This window comes from Chinchilla lanigera, unplaced genomic scaffold (genome assembly GCF_000276665.1).
Source record: "Chinchilla lanigera isolate Chin_1 unplaced genomic scaffold, ChiLan1.0 scaffold00060, whole genome shotgun sequence".
Lineage (NCBI taxonomy): Eukaryota > Metazoa > Chordata > Mammalia > Rodentia > Chinchillidae > Chinchilla > Chinchilla lanigera.
This window is the reverse complement of record NW_004955461.1, coordinates 5496886-5513358: the sequence shown is the minus strand read 5'-3', so window position 1 is coordinate 5513358 and position 16473 is coordinate 5496886. Positions and strand designations below refer to the sequence as shown.

At 43.6% G+C, this 16473-nt stretch overlaps 1 protein-coding gene across 3 annotated transcripts in view; it reads left to right on the top strand.

Moving 5' to 3' along the window:
* The window catches only part of Adcy8 (adenylate cyclase 8 (brain)), a 227867-nt gene extending 212216 nt beyond the window's left edge, over positions 1–15651 (top strand). For all 3 annotated transcript variants that reach the window (XM_005398004.2, XM_005398003.2, XM_005398002.2), the window contains 4 exons: positions 3724–3870; positions 10309–10401; positions 11638–11752; positions 15102–15651. In XM_005398004.2, coding sequence (XP_005398061.1) covers positions 3724–3870; positions 10309–10401; positions 11638–11752; positions 15102–15586 — 840 coding nt within the window. In that variant the 3' untranslated portion in view covers positions 15587–15651. The remainder of the gene's footprint in view (positions 1–3723; positions 3871–10308; positions 10402–11637; positions 11753–15101) is intronic.
* Positions 15652–16473: the final 822 nt, after the last annotated feature.

The window sequence follows — 16473 nt, the reverse complement described above, 5'->3', positions numbered from 1 at the left end:
AGGAGATTAGGGCACAGGCACACACTGAGAGAAGACCCCATGGAGATAAAGACTCGAGAGAATGTGGCCATCACAGGCCAGGAGAGTGTCAAGGGAAGGATCAAGAGGACCCTTGATCTCAGACTTCTAGAATCCAGAACTGTCAGAAAATAAACATCTGGCAGTTTGTGCTGCCCTCGATCCTCAATCTAAGATGCCCAAGATAGCCAACTTGGTGCTGGCCCCAAAGAAGAAAATAAACATCTGTTGTTTAAGTGATACTATCTGTAGTACTGCATCATTACACCCTGAACTTTTTCAGTATAGGTAACTAAATAGAGACTTTTCCCCAAAATCATAGTCATTTGGAGGATGCCTCTACAAGTTGACTTATCCAAGTTCTCTGACCCATGACACAGAGTCGAGCTCACTCCATGGCATCAATACCTGTTCAAGTCCAAGGTGAGCAGATGCCACTTTAGGAAGCCATTTGCTACTGCTGTTCTCCTTGGTTGTGACCTTGTGTGTTCACTGCACCACAGCCCAGCTCAGCCAGTCAGTCACCAGACGCCTTCTAGACAAGAATTACAGAGATAGTAATTTAGAAAACAGCCATATTTGAAGCTCAAGACTGATTGATCGCGAATTGCTGAGACTCTTTCCCAGACCCAGGCATGACAGATACAGGAAGCATGTACAGCTGTATAGAGTGGAGATGGTCCTAGAATCCACTAACCTTGCTTCTTCTGCTACTAGATGTATGCTCCAAAGTAGTGACTTACTTCTTCTGTCTCATTTTGCTTATCTATAAGTGGTATTAATAATCACGCTACTTCACAGGATTACTGCAAGGATGAAATCAATTGATTCATCTGAAAGCATTTTGTAAGCAATTAGTGTTGCCTATAAGAACCAGACAAGTCATCAATTCACCAATAGTATTGAGTGCTTTTATTGTGCCAGACCTTGTATAGGATGTCCCTTACATTGCTAGCCTCTAAAAACACTAACCAATTGAATGTGCTAAGATCTGCCAAAGGAAGAGGTAGACGTTGACACAATGCAGGGGACAAGTGGCATACTACAGAGGTGCTCAGGATGCTGCTAGAGCTCAGCCTCCTGAGATCAATGGAAGACATGGTCTCATTGTAGTTAATGAATACAGGAAACAAGAATTTGTCTAGGTAAGGGGCTGGGAAGACATTTTCCATCAAGAGAGAGAGTGAGAATTAAAAGGATATAAGTGTGAAAGAAGCCAGGTGGTTGGCATCTTCTAGAAGTAAACCTTGAAACTAGGACTTGAAAACAAGTATTCTACCAGAAATTGTCCCAGGGAGCAAAGACAGACAGGAAAGTGGAGAAGAAGGCAGAGAATGAGGATAACTGATAATTGGTGCATTATCAGTGAAAGATGAGATCTCATCTCTGACCTCTTTCCTGAATGTCTGTAGTTGTGGATGCCTTGATGTTCTGAATCTATTTGAAACATTTACCTTCATGGTTATTTTGACTATAGGTAAGAGAGAGAAATCACACAATTCTGCACCTGGAAAATAAAGTGGATAAGGACATATCAGAATGGTTTTAGGGGCCCGTCTTTCAGTTGGATGCTTCTCAGCAGTACTATTCATTGTATTTTTGATCACACATTATAAAAACACGCAAAGGAAGACTTCCAGAACTGCTTGAGAAAGTGGCAGTTGTGACAGGATAAGTGTGTTTAGAGCAAGGGGAGTATTTTGAGGGAAATTAATGGCAATGTGTCCTTTACTGTAATTTTTGTTTAAACACACCCCATTGTTTTGATTTGTTTTGATCAGTCCTTGTAGAGGGTGCCTTTGAATGGGACAAAACTGGAGGTTTCCTGATAGGAGATTTTCATATAAGTATTCAAGGAGATAACTGGGAAGTGCCTGGTTTTTTAAAAAAGTAGAGTTGTTTTTTAAAAAATTAGGAAACAGAAGCAAACCCAGCAGGACTTGCTAATTAACCGATGAAGTAATGAACACAATGAAGAAAGAGATGACTCTGTGGTTCTCTATTTTTGATGATCTGACAATTCTGGGGCCATCAACTGTGTTAGGGAATAAAGGGGCAGACACAGGTATCACTGGAGAGAAGATACACATGGTTTATACCACTTGTAATTTGAGGAGGGTGAAAGCTACACAACATGAGACATGGAAGTTCAAAGCCAATGAAGAACTGATCTGGAAATAGGAATTTAGAAACTGTCTGCCGTTGGGTGTTAGAAATGCTGAGGAGGAAGGAGATGGGCCAGGTAAAATTGTAAACTTGTCACCATTCAATGTGTCAAGGACAGAACCATAGCAATCAACAGCATTTAAGGTGGAATTAAAAAGGGGCATTATTCTTGAAAGAACCAGGCATAAGAAAAAGAGAGAATATCACTAATACATGTGAAGCCAAGACCCAGAGAGTCAAGATCCTGGACAATCAACATGCCAAGCTACAGAGCTGTCCAGTAAGAAAGATATGAATTGGCGTGCACGCACTGGTTTTCCCACTTTGCATAGCAGACTGACCTACTCTCTATTCATTTCCTCTCAGCTGAAATGTGAATGGGATAGGTGGTAGAGAAAGCTAGTCTGAGAAGGTAGGAAGCAAGGATAAAGAGTGCCTGGTTGATAGTCATAAGCGTTGAAGGATCCAGGGCGTGTTGATCTTATTTTCAGAGAAGAAGGTGAGGCACTGGAAAAGGAGGAGAGGAGAACTACATAAGAAAGGTTAGGATTACTGTGGGAGTGAGTTGCTGAAGAAGCAGTTTGGGGATCTAGAGGTCAGGTGGAAACATTGATCTTTAGTAGAAGAAGGAAAAATACATGATCTGGACTGGAAACATAAGAGATGAAAATGAATATGAATGTAGACATGTGATGAAGATTGGAACCGAGCTGTGTCACCACCACGAGCAGCAGTTTTCTAAGTGAGGTATGAGACGTGATCATCTGCTGAATGGAATAGGGTTCACAATTAGGTTAACAAGAGTGGTGAGAGTTTGGACCAGTCATTCAGGAGGGGGGAAAAGGAACTGACCAAGGGCCAATGAATGGGCAATGGAAGCTCATGTCCCAGCCAAAGCTGGGACAGTGTATTTAAAAATACACAGTGTATTTTTGATGGTCCCAATATAGGTGGTGATGCTGCTGAGATTATGATACAATGGAAGGAATGTTGTGTCTCTCCAAAATTCTCATGTTGAAGTTCTTTTTTTTTTTCTGGTACCGGGAATCGAACTACGACCTTGCGCTTCCCAGGCAGGCGCTGTGCCACTGAGCTAAATCCCCAGCTCCCATGTTGAAGTTCTAATTCCTAAGGTGATGCTATTAGGAGATGGCAACTGTTAGAAGTTATTAAGTCATGAATAGGATTAGTGTCCTTATAAAGAAGCCCCGGAGGCCTGCTTAGCCCCTTCCAAACCAGGTGAGAACACAACTAAAGAGTATCACCTCTGAGCCAGAAGATGAATCCTCACCTAACACTGAGTCTAAAAGTGTAAGAAATGAAATTCTACTCTTCATAAGCACCCCAGTCTAAGGGACTTTGTTATGGTAACCGGAATGTACTGAGACATATGGTGCTGACATATTGGTATCTAACTCCCATTTTCAGTACTCTTTTGGTATCTGTGCCTGTGTACACAGATACATGTGCACATATAGCGTCACCATGGAACTTACCTCTGATGACCATTTCTGCCTCTCCCTGTGTCTCTCTGTTCAGGAGCTGTATTCTCAGTCCTATGATGCTGTTGGGGTGATGTTTGCCTCCATTCCAGGGTTTGCAGACTTTTACTCTCAGACTGAAATGAACAACCAAGGAGTAGAATGTCTACGCTTGCTGAATGAGATCATTGCTGACTTCGATGAGGTAAATCTCAGCCTTGGAAGTGCAGAGTCATAAATGGGCCTCATTGTTTTCATAAAACATTGCGGTATTTATCGGAGGAATGACCTTTTTTGGGTTTTGTGTTGTTTTGCTTACAGAACTGCAGGCTGCATTATGAATGCAGACATTTATTACCTGATTTAATTAACACAGTCACAATTGTCACCTGAGCTAATGGATTTTTGATGAATGTATACACTACAGAATGATAGAATTGAGCCAATTCACAGTACATTGAACTCCCATGTTTCATATCAAGACACAAGCTCATGAAGACAGAAACCGTACTCTTACATTTTTGTATCTTGTGAAATCCCCAGGGCCTAGTCCTGAGCCTAGTACAAAACTAGTTGACAAATAACAGGATGAAGGCAGGCTCCTGAAACCCCAAACATACTTACAAAAGAAAAAATAAAAATACCTCTATTAAAAATATCTGACTAAATGTTGAGATAACAGGTTTTGTTTTATTTTAAACTCTATTGCAGCCTGTCTCCCAAAAGTCCTCACAGGCATATTTTTAAACTTTAATAAGCAAAGCAAATTTGATCTAAATTTGTATCTCCATGCACAAAATCATGCACATCCGGGAGTCTTCCAGAAGCAGAAGAGGACAGTGCCAGTGACGGCAGACTCAGGGGTTTGCAAACTGGCGCTGGTCCTGGAGGCTGTCTTCGTCAGAACATGAGTGTTAGACCAGTAGGAACAGGATGACAAAGAAGAAGAGCACAAAGGGAAGGAAAAGGGCAAAAGGAGACGAGAGAGGGAGGAAGAGATGAGCAGGAAGAAGAAGAAGGAAAGAGGAGAAAGTAGAAGAAAAGGGTCAAAGGGAAAAAAGGAGGGGAAAAGAATGTGGTCAACAGGAAAAACAAAAGCACCCCTTCACTTGCCACCCTCAGGCACCCAGTACTCCCTGTGTGGCTCCTCAGATCAACCTGACATGTCCTCCTTCTCTGGCTCAAGACAGGCCTTCTATATGCTCCCTGGCTGAGCTCACTTTGATAATGATTCTACTCTTCCAGCTAGTGTAATTACCACAGGAACCTGAGATCTTACAAAGTTCTCTCTTGGCAGAGGAAGGCTGAGCACTGCACAGAGCATTCTCTGCACCTCTCTGTTTGCAGTAACCCAATGCCAGGGATGCCAGGGCTCCTCATCGCACAGCCCCTTCCTCTCCATAAGGCTCATAAAGTGTCTGCTCGCATCCCAGTTCTCTATTTCCGCTAATGAAAAGGAATGAGAGGTGAGGGATACGCTCAGTGGCACAAGCACCTGCCTGGCAAGTACAAGGTCCTGAGTTTGAATCCTGGTGCCAAAATAAAAAAGAAAGGGAATGCTTGGGGACCACATTATGCTCCCAGATACACAAGAGTTAGAGTAGGTAAACTTGCTGTATGAACCTTGAATGAAATAATGAAGGCAAACTTATTTTTGAGGAAGAGGCCACTACACTGAGGCCTGAAATGGATGCTGGACCAGATAGTTATAAAGAGAAGAGGACAATGTAAGAACCTGGAACATGCTCCCCCAGGACCACACCAGATCAGCCTGCAGGCAGGGAGAAGCTGAGAAAATGTAGCTACCCAGAGGCAGAGGGAGAGAAATGGGCAGTGGAAGGCATCCAAGGTCTTTGAGCTAAAAAATAAACAGCTACTGAAAAACCACACCTGTTTGGTGGTGCCTGAGGGTAAAAGTCAGACACCAAAGGCTTCTGAAGACTCTGTATCCTGGGCACAATTTGGAGAATCTCAGTGAAGGCAGATTCAGGTTAGCTCCAGAAACACAAATAATGAGCAATAATAACTGCCTCAGCTGTGACTCAAGCTACACACATACACACACACACACACGTACACATGCATGCACACACACATGCGCACATGTATGCACACACACATGTGCATGCACACACTCACAGCAAATCACAAAAACACCTGCCTGTGTTCCCCATGGTCCCAAAAGAGATTCTACTAAGCATGAATATTCTCAGTTCTTGGTTACAGTTAAGAGGGTATCTATAATAAGATAGTCTTTCAAAAACTACCTCATCAACTCCGTCTGTTCCACTTGTTTGTCCACTCTCAGAACATGAGACTCTGAGGCTATTCAGCTTTCGAGGGAGGCCAAGAGTTAGAGAACCAGAAGTTGTGTCTATACCTGGCAACAGTGAGAAATAAGGCCAAAATTTAGCTTGGAAGCCAAGGAGGCTTATGCTGACTTTTGCTCTTCCACCCTGGCTGGCTGGACAGTCGTTCAGCCTAGGCAGTCACACAATAGTCTAGCAATTGCTTGAAGTCCTGAAGTCTTGACTGTTGAACAAGGAATTCCATGTTTTCATCTTGCACTGGGCCCTGCAAATTATACGTCTAGGCAACAGGATAAGAAAATCTTAGAGGAAGGTTGTGACCAGGAGGACGCATTCGTCAGTTTGCTGAGGACTTTCCTGGTGTTGGCCCTGAAAGTCTTGCATTTCAAGCAACACCTTTGTCCCAGTTAAGCCAGAACGATTTCACGTTGGACACCCATGGTGCAGTTTCAAATAGGAGCACCAAAAATGCTCACTGAAGAAATAGCATGGGCATACCTGGCGCAGTCAAAATTCAGTGAATATTTATATAAAAAATTTTTAAATGTATTACATTAAAAGACGTATTGCCTAGTCTAATCCCCTCTAAATATTCTCCCTTGCTTCAAACACACTATTCCATTCCTGTTGGCAATTTCTGAAGCAGCTCTGCAAGTCCTCTTTTGTGAGTCTCTTTTCATGGCTGTCTTAGTGTCCTGAATCAATTCAAAACATTTACAGCAGTGTCTGCCAAACAAAACATTCTGATGTGTCTTCACCTGCCTTATTCACCAGATCTGAAACAATGTGACTCTTGGCTTCTCCCCAAAGTCAAAATGACCTTGAAAGGTAAACATTTTAAATTGACTCAAGACATCCAAGCAGCCTTGCCAGTATAACTAAAGACATTCTCAAAAGAGGACTTCCAGAACAGCTTCAGACAGGGGCAGGAGGGATAGGATAAGTGTGTTCAAACAAGGGGAAGTATTTTGAGGGGGACTCGTGGCCATGTATCTTTCCTGCAATAATTTTTTAATTTAAATATCAACCATGTAGTTTGATCACTTCTCACAAATCCTAGAGAGAATCAGGAAACAAAACAAATCAAGCCAGAGAAGTATCTGGAGGATAATGGCAGAGACAGGGTAGAGTAAAGCTAAGGCCCAGAGGAGGGAGTGTGGGAAAGCTCCCAGGGGCCTGTACCATACTCACATCTGCAAGTGAGCATTACAACATGCTGTGGTTTAGTCAATGCCTAGGTAGAACACACTGCAGAACTGTATGGTTTTAATTTCAGGCTGGAAGAAAAGTTCAAATCTACATTAGCTCCAGCCTTCAGAGTAGCACGTCACTGTCCATGACATGTGGCAAAGTCAATTTGAGACACAAAGAGCTCACTAAAGGCAAAGATTATCTTGTCAACCTTGCATCCCTAGTGCTTACTCCAGAGCCTGGAATGTAACAGAAATTCAATAAAGACCACGGAATGAAGAATTGAATGAATGATAATTATATCCCAGGCAGCCTAATCTCTTCCTTTAGTTAAAGAAAGTCTTCTCAAAGTTGAATGGAGGTCAGAAACACCTGGAAGTTTTGTCCAAAATGCCCTTCAGTTTCTGAATCAGTAGGTGTGGGTGGGATGGTGGCTTCACATGCTAATGGGACCACATGCTCTCAGGGAAGATAGGAGGACAAGCAAGCATGACTTTGGAGTCAAGCCTCAGGATTTAATTCTGAGACTCCTCTTAGCTGAGTGACTTAAGCAGTAATGTCAGCCCTGTGTTTCCTCTTACATAAGATAGACATAAAATAATTTCTGACTGAGTGAAGGTTTGTTAAATTTCTGATGTAAGAAGCTATCCAAATATCACTGAGTGTCCCCAAAGAATATTAGCAATCACCAGTGCATTCCAGGCACTTGAACTTGGGAAACAAACATAACCTTGTCCTCAGTCTCAAAATTCTCACTGGCCACTTAAGATGCCAAACACTAATTTCATTGTAAGTGACAGTGACAGAGGGGGACAGGACTCCCAGGAAGCTTCCTTAGAGTGTAGCAAGGCACAGCCACGTGTTTCCAGTTTTGCAAGCAGTATACACCCATCAAGGTCAGACAGCCCAGATGAGTTTGGAGAACTCGCATGTGAGCTCAAGGCTCACAATCTTGGGCAATCTTGGGCTTAGAAATTCTTGGCACTTACAGGAGGCTAGTATAAAATGATTGCCTGACATAAGACATCAAATTGCATTAGTTCCTTGCCTGTGAGCATGGGAGTTGTGTCCCCAGTGCTTTTTGGGCAAAGCTTCCTGGCTCTCCTACCTCTCCCAACTCATCTCCTGCAGCTCACAGCCTGGCTTCACATACCACAGTCAAACTGGGCTCTTCCTGATTCTTTGAACTTACCTACATCCCTCTCAGCCCTGGGACTCATTCATTCTGTCCCCTGTGTCTTTAGTGTCCCTTGACCCTTTCCAGGCCCCAGCCCCAACACACACACACTCACACACTCAGCACTAGGAAAGCCCTCCTCACTCACACTTTAGAGCTGAACTTAGAAGTCAGTTGCTTGGGACACCTTCCCAGATTCACCAAATTAGATCAGAATGATCTATTTTTATTGTCCTAAACCCTGTACATTTCTATCATAAGCTTTATTGAAAGTGAACTAAGGCATGCTTTGTGTGATTTTTTTAAATTTGAATATCTGAACTCCTTACCTGGTTGTTAGCCCCATGATTGCTGGTACCTTGTAGATTATTAAACATGTAGGCACTCAGTGAGTAGTCTGTGTATCAGTGTCCTATTGCTGCTGAACAAATTACCACAGATTTTGTGACAGAAACAACAGAAATGTATTATGTTACAATTTGGGATCAGAAGTTCAAACTGGACCTCGCAGGGCTAACATCAGTGTGTTGGCAGGCTGAGCTCCCCCTGGGAGTTTCAGAAAAGGATACACTTACTTTTTCCAGCTTCTGGAGGTACCTACATCCCTTGACTCATTGCCTCCTCCCTCATGCACAGCCCCACCCTTCACAGCACTCTGACTTCTGCTTCCCCTTCTCTGCTTTCCCTGATTTCAGTTTCACTTTATGTCCCCTTACCTATTTTCCCTGATTTCAAATTTCACTTATAAGGATCTTTATGATTTGATTGGACCTCCAGAAAACACAGGAAATGTCCCCATTCCAAGACCCTTAACCTGATCACATCTGCAGAGTAGTGTCTTTTGCTGTGTAAGATGATGTACCCATAGCTTCCAGAGACATCTTAAGGGCTGGTCAAGGGACATTCTTCTGCCTGCCAAAGTTACTAAATAAGAGACCAAGGTTTCCCTTACTTAGCATCAAAACACAAACTGCAGGTAAAGATGAAGGAAATACCATGGTCAATAACCATTTGTTGATTTAGTCACTCCTTCTGCACTCTACTCATTCATTCATTCATCATTACTGTGCTCTAGGCTCTGTCTGGGTGGTAAATAGTAAATACAACAGACAGCAATACCAGCCCCAGGAGTTTCATGATCCCAGGGGGAAGAAGACAGTAAATAAGCAAAACTAGGGCTCAATAATAAAGACAAAAGAGAAAACAGATGAGAACATGTATGTAAAAAATGGGATACCCAAGCCATTGTCTGAGGGAAAAATATCAAGAAACAGAATAGCAAACACAATTATCCTGAGGCCAGAGCAAGTCTGGCTTGTTCTAAGACTAGCAATGTAGCAGGAACAGAGCAAAGGACATGATAAGGAGGAGAACAGGTGGGGGCAACCTTGCAGGTTTCAGGACAGACTGGCTCTGAACCTGAGTAGTACTGGAAGCAATCAGAGGATTTTGCACAAAGCCCGGGGTCATAGTCTAACTCATCCGTGAATGGAATCATCTGGCTGCCATACTGGACAAGAGGAGGCAAGGGCAGGTGCAAGCAGAGCATCACAATAGCCCAGGTACAGTCTAACAGTAGCTTAGACTGGGTCCCCCAAGGAAGTGCTGAGAAATGCTATTTGACCATGTTGAAAAGAAAGCCAAGAAGATTTGTTGATGGATCTGGGAACATTTTGTTGGTTCTTCTTTAAGCTAATTAAATAACCTTGTTTATCTCAATGATTTATATTGAAATGAACATCTACTTCAAGAATATCTACTCATATTCTCCTGGGCTCCTGGCACTTAGAAAGGGTCACTAAATCCCTGTTGTTTGACTGAGTGTGTGCCCCTCCCCGAGAAAAACAGCCACCTTGAGAACCTTGCACGAGCTGAGTTAAATCTTTCTTCATTGTGAGTCAGGAACCCCAGCCTGCTGTGGAGGGGTAAACACCAAAACTAACACCGTCCCCTGGATCTGTTTCAGCTGCTGGGCGAGGACCGGTTTCAAGACATTGAAAAGATTAAGACCATTGGCAGCACCTATATGGCAGTGTCAGGCCTGTCCCCCGAAAAACAGGTAAAGGATTCAGTGGACTCAGTCACACTTATGCAGAGCCCTTGCTGTGGCCATGTCCCTAAGGATGGTGATGCCTCCTTCAGTGGGAGCAGTGGAGAGATAATCTGCTGCAGTGGATTATAACATTTACATGAAGTATGGTTGTTCCCCAGGGCAGGGTCTGCTAGATGAAAGTAGGCTGTTTTGTAAAGAAACTTCTAGGCTTTTTTCTGAACCTCACTGTTCACTTGACCAAATATCAGAGGGAAAATATCATGATTATGATTTAGGCAGGAGTATTACTAAGCTCCTAACCCTAGCTTGTTTTCTTATTCTTTTATTTTCTCCTTCAAAAGTCATTATGTAATAATAACAACAATAGCCCCTGCTTTTTGAAGGGCTGACCCAGTGCTACACACTAATTGCGTGTGGGGGCCCCCTAATGTGTACTTCCCAGGTTTAATGGATTAATTCTCTCCGATAATGTCATGCTCCTCATACAAAGCCTTATATCTCCTAAATCCTCAAGAAGTGTTCAATGCATGTAAGTCCAAGTTACTGGGAAAGATGGAATCCCCCGAAATTCTTCTCTTCCTTCATGTGTTTTCATTCCAACTAAACCCTAAAAATATTCAAAGAGTAATTATCTGGGAAGAAATGCATGCTGGTACAAGTAGCAGGGGGTCGGAAGACTTGTGCCCACATGCTTTACGTAAATAAAGTTTTATGGGAACCCAGCCATACCCCTTCATTTACATTTCACTTTTTTCCCTTTAAAGCTGAAATTGATAGCATGAGTAGTTACAACAAAGACCATACAGTCTGCAAACCATAAAGTGTTTGACATCCAGCTTTTTATTGAACCTATGTACCAACCTCTGCTCTATAGGCATGGAGATCTCTCACATATGTCACCTTGTTTAATCCCTGACAGGTAGTCAGAGCAATCATGCTTCTGTCCATTTTGCAGATTTGGAAACTGCACGGGGCACACAGGCTTGCTCTGCACTTTCCTTAGGAGTTTTGTTAGCAGACAAGTGCAGGTTGAAGGAAGGAATACTGTAACCCATACATACTACACTCTCTTGGGTGAACCTCCTGTGATCCGTGCTGCTAGGATACTGATGACAGAAGTAGGCTCCAGCACGCGACAGTTCCCCTGAGGGGTGTGTGGGTGGGGTTAGCGCAGGATGCCGCCGCTGTGGGTATGCAGTTGTCCATCACCCTGAATGAAGCTTTCTGTCCTGTTTAATGCAGCAATGTGAAGACAAGTGGGGGCATCTGTGTGCCCTGGCAGACTTCTCTCTTGCCCTGGCTGAAAGCATACAGGAGATCAACAAGCATTCATTCAACAATTTTGAACTCCGGATTGGTGAGTATCAGCTGGAAGTGAGGGCCCCACAGAGCCCTTCATCCCCTCCTATGCGTGACCATCAATTCTGATAAGTTTTTCTCTGTGAAATGCAAGAGGCTTCCTCTCACCTGTCAAGGCCAAGCACAAGTCAGCTCAGACCTTTCTGTGAGCTTCCCCTCACTTAAGATGCAGGAAGCAAGGACAGAATGTTGACCTGTGTGCAGAAATACAAAGTCACCCATCTTAGCAAAGACCAGATAGTGGTTAGCAGCTCTTCTGACTTAGTAGTCTAGTATCCCATCCATGCAAGGTCCTGATTAGAGAGGATGTGGCTGTGACAAATGGCAGTGACATTTTGGCTCATGGTTTTGGAGAGTTCAGTCTATGATGAGCTGAGTTTAAGGCAGAAACACCACAGCAGGAGAGCATGGCAGGAAGAAGCTGCTCACTGTACAGCAGCCAGCAGGGAAGAACATGAGAAGAACATGAGGGCCTGGGATGAGATGCAGCCCCCAAGGTCCTATCTCCATGACCCACTTCCTCCAAGTTTTAACTTCCACGTTGCTTGATACTGATGGTTAATGTTGTTCTCAAGGTCTTCTGCACAATGCCTTCAGGCAAATGCAGTTCGCTCTTGATTGTGTCCGATACTATACTGTGCCACCCACAGACAGAGCCTTACAGGACATTACTCAGCCACAGAGCTCCCCTTTTTCAGGCATAGGGATACCCCATCCAAAGTAGCAACGCGACAGTAATCATTGCAACTGAGTGATAATCCTTTGAGATTTGAATAATTTGCCAATTTCTTCTGCATCTCTGCTAAGCTTCCAAAAGCCCAATCTGGAATTCCTTGCTGCAGTCTATGTTCACATTTCGTAGATGAGTAAACTCAGGTGCAGAAAAGGGACAAGTTAGCCTAACATCACACAGCCAACCAGTCATGCCAGAAGTAGCTCCAGGACTTCCAAACTGAGATGAATGACATTCTGTCTGCCGCAGTGCAATTTAAAACCACTTTAAAACATCCTCCCTGAGCAGCTTTCAAGAAATACCAATACTGGAATCATCAGATCTGAAGAATGCCACATCCCTTCACTTTTTGGCCTAAAAGTTACATTTTATGTTTTTGATCTGTGAATGGAACATTCAGAGCTTATTCCCACATCTTTCTTCAACCCTGCATGCCCTTTCTGAACTCATTAGCTATACAGTTGAACCAGGAATGAAAAGAGAACTTTAATCCTGAACAGAGAGGTATTGTAAGTAAATTCTAAAGGTGTTTCTGGGACCAAGGGCAACCTTTGATTGTTGGCCCACAGACTGCTGGTATCATATTCATTGATATAAGAGATTAGAAAATTAATTTCCCAACTAGATTAAGAAACTTAATTTGTGCTTCCTATCTGCTACCATTGGCTGTATGACTTTGGGCAAAACTTTGAACTCTGAGTGTCTGATTCCTCATTTATAAGCTGGATGTTACATTATCACCTCCTCCACCTACCTGATTCATAGACGCTGCCTGAGAATCAAATGGAATAGTGGCTCTGCATGTTTTAAAGAACTAGCTTTCATTGTGATATTCTCTGTGTGTGCATGTGTGTGTGTCAGTGTGTGTGTATGTACATATGTATGTGTGTTTGTCTTGCCTCTGCCTGGAATGATTTTACCCAGATATCTGCATGGTTCTACCATGATTCTCAAATCTCTTTTCAAAAAGCCTTTTCTAACTACACTATTTCAAAATGCACACCTCGCCCATCTCCCTGTGTCCCTCTATCCTAATTGATGTTGCTTCTATTATTTGCTGATATTGTATTATCTGTTTTCTTATTATGCTGTCTCTCCAGAAGAAGGTTTATTCCATGAAAGCCAGAGCTGTAAAGCTTTTCTTTCCCATCTATCCCCACATCACAGGTGCCTAGTAAAATGACAAAATTTTAGGTCTGTTATGGGAGACATACATGGCCATTAACACATTTAAGGAAATGCTAGCATTTGTAGAAGAGACATCCAGGTGTTGAAACCATCTTTAAAAGCATTTACTAGCCAGGCATTTACTATTACGGGACGTGCCTGTAATACCACCAGCACTCTGGGAGGCTGAGGCAGGAGGACCACAAATTAGAGCCTAGTTTGGGCAATTTAGGAGGATGCCATCTCAAAATAAAATAAAAAGAAGAGCTGGTATGTAGCTCAGTACAAAGTCCATGGGTTTAATGCCTAGTAAACTCTAGGATTGGGAGAAACTAAGAATCTAAACAGAGAGAAAGGCAGAGCTAAGGCACCAAAGTGGTGAAGAAACTGGGGTGGGCACTGTGTAGGGGTACACAAGAGGGTGGGGATGAATGAGGCTGGCAAGTGAGGCAGAGACCAGGCTGGAGAAGCCCGGGAGAGTGACCCTAAGGAACGTTAGCCTAGAAGTCAGAATGATACCAATAATGGAGCCCTGTGACTAAAAGGTGGTAGAAATGAGACTGGACCAGATACTGCACAAACACACACTCTTACACAAGTGAAGCTTTTATTGGGGGCAGTGGTGGCAGCTGAATTGAGGCCTCATCTAAAGGGATCTACAGCTCAGCAAGAGAGTGACCAAGCTGCTGCTCCCAGAACAAAGCAGCAGCAAGTTTGTATTGCTTTGTTGGGGTGGGTGAAAGCCCAGGACTTCCACTGGCAAGGGACATTGTTCTGTAAAATGATTGTTGTTGTTAGCAGATGTGGGTCACCAGGGTCATGGTCAACTCATCCCAGAGGTTGGTGAATTCCTATCCATCTGATGCCAACAGCCTGCACCCAACATGTCAGCCCTGTACTTGGCAGGCTGACAGGTGGTCAGCTTGTCTCAGGAGCTTTTGAGTTACTCTTACAGCTGGTGTCATTTTACATAAATGTCCCAGCTTAGGATGGGCTGTGTGAGGCCAAGGACAGGGAGGCCATTAGGAATCCATCCCCATGGGCTGGGGGACAGGCTGAGGGTCTGAATGAAAGCAGACACAGAAAAGATCTGCCCAGCTCTCAGAGTGCATGTGGACAGAAGCCAAAGACTGAGGGCCCTGCTGCTTAGGGCTTTGGTCATCCTCAGGCCAAGACAAGAGAGCAAGTCTGTGAAAATAGTGCTTCTGTGTTAGCAAACACTTGCTGGTTGGCAGACAATCGCCAGTGGTTTCACTTACATTATCAAGGTCCAAATAGGTTAAGTAACTGACCCAGGTCACACCCAAATAAGTGGTTGAAGTAGGACGTGAGCCCCCCTGCCCACCCACAGAGGTCACATAAATGGTGAGCATTCTCCCCACTAGGGGGCAGACACCTCACTGTCCTCTTTTCCCTCTTACCCCTTGTTCCTTTGGTTCACTCATAGGCATCAGCCATGGCTCCGTGGTAGCTGGCGTGATTGGCGCTAAGAAACCACAATATGACATTTGGGGCAAAACTGTGAACCTGGCGAGCCGAATGGACAGCACAGGGGTGAGTGGCCGGATCCAAGTCCCTGAGGAGACCTATCTCATCCTGAAGGACCAGGGCTTTGCATTTGACTATCGTGGGGAGATCTACGTGAAGGGCATCAGCGAGCAAGAAGGAAAAATCAAAACGTATTTTCTGCTGGGAAGAGTCCAACCCAACCCATTCATTCTGCCCCCAAGAAGACTGCCTGGCCAGTACTCCTTGGCCGCGGTTGTCCTGGGCCTCGTCCAGTCCCTCAACAGGCAAAGGCAGAAACAGCTTCTCAATGAAAACAACACGGGAATCATCAAAGGCCATTACAACCGGCGGACTTTGCTGACACCCAGCGGGCCAGAGCCGGGAGCCCAAGCTGAAGGCACTGACAAATCTGATTTGCCATAAAAGCATTTTCTTTGTGTTTCTTTTTTTTGTATTTCTTTTATATATAAAATAAATATACTAATAAAAAGGTTTAATTTTTTTTACAACAAGGATGATTTCGTTGGTCTTTGTAGGCACCAGATCAAGGACACAACGTCAGATCCTCCTCACTCACAAACATTTATCTGAGTATACAGGCTTCCAAAGTAAGCACAGTATTTACTGATCACCTCCTACATGCAAGATTTATTGGCAATTCAAGATAATACTAATTTCTGATTTTGAGAGATTCACAACTAAGTGGGAAAAAAGGGACATGTAAACAGACTGAACCTTATCAGACACTCTATAACAACTGCAAGTTTTTGGACATTTGTAATATGCTCAGCCAAGTACTGAGTTCTTTACATAATGACCTCGAATAACCCTCCCAATTCCTAAGCATCCTTCCAACCAGCACTTGTTGAGTACCGGTATTATGCCTCTGTTCTCCTGTGCTTCAGATAAATTCTGGCAAAACTATTTCTTCATAGAACTAATATTCTGCATAAATAATCTACTCTCAGACATAGATAGATGCAATAAAGAAAATTAAATTGCACCACTGGGGCAAGGAATTAGAGAGCAAAGATTTAGGCTGAGTCACAAGGGAAGCTTCCTTTGGGAGTACAATGTTGAAGATTAGCCCTAAATAATGTGAAAAAGGGAAACCCACAGGAGCTGGGGAAAATAATCTGAACAAAAGGAGCACCAAAGGCAAATGCCCTGGAGTGGGATCAAGCCCAGCATGTTAGGGGAGCAATTGGAAATCAAAGGTAGGTAAGCTACCATAGAAGGTCCATTCTTCCTGGGAAGATCGCATCCCATACTTTTCATCCCAAGACTGCAGGGAAAGCCTCAGACAGATG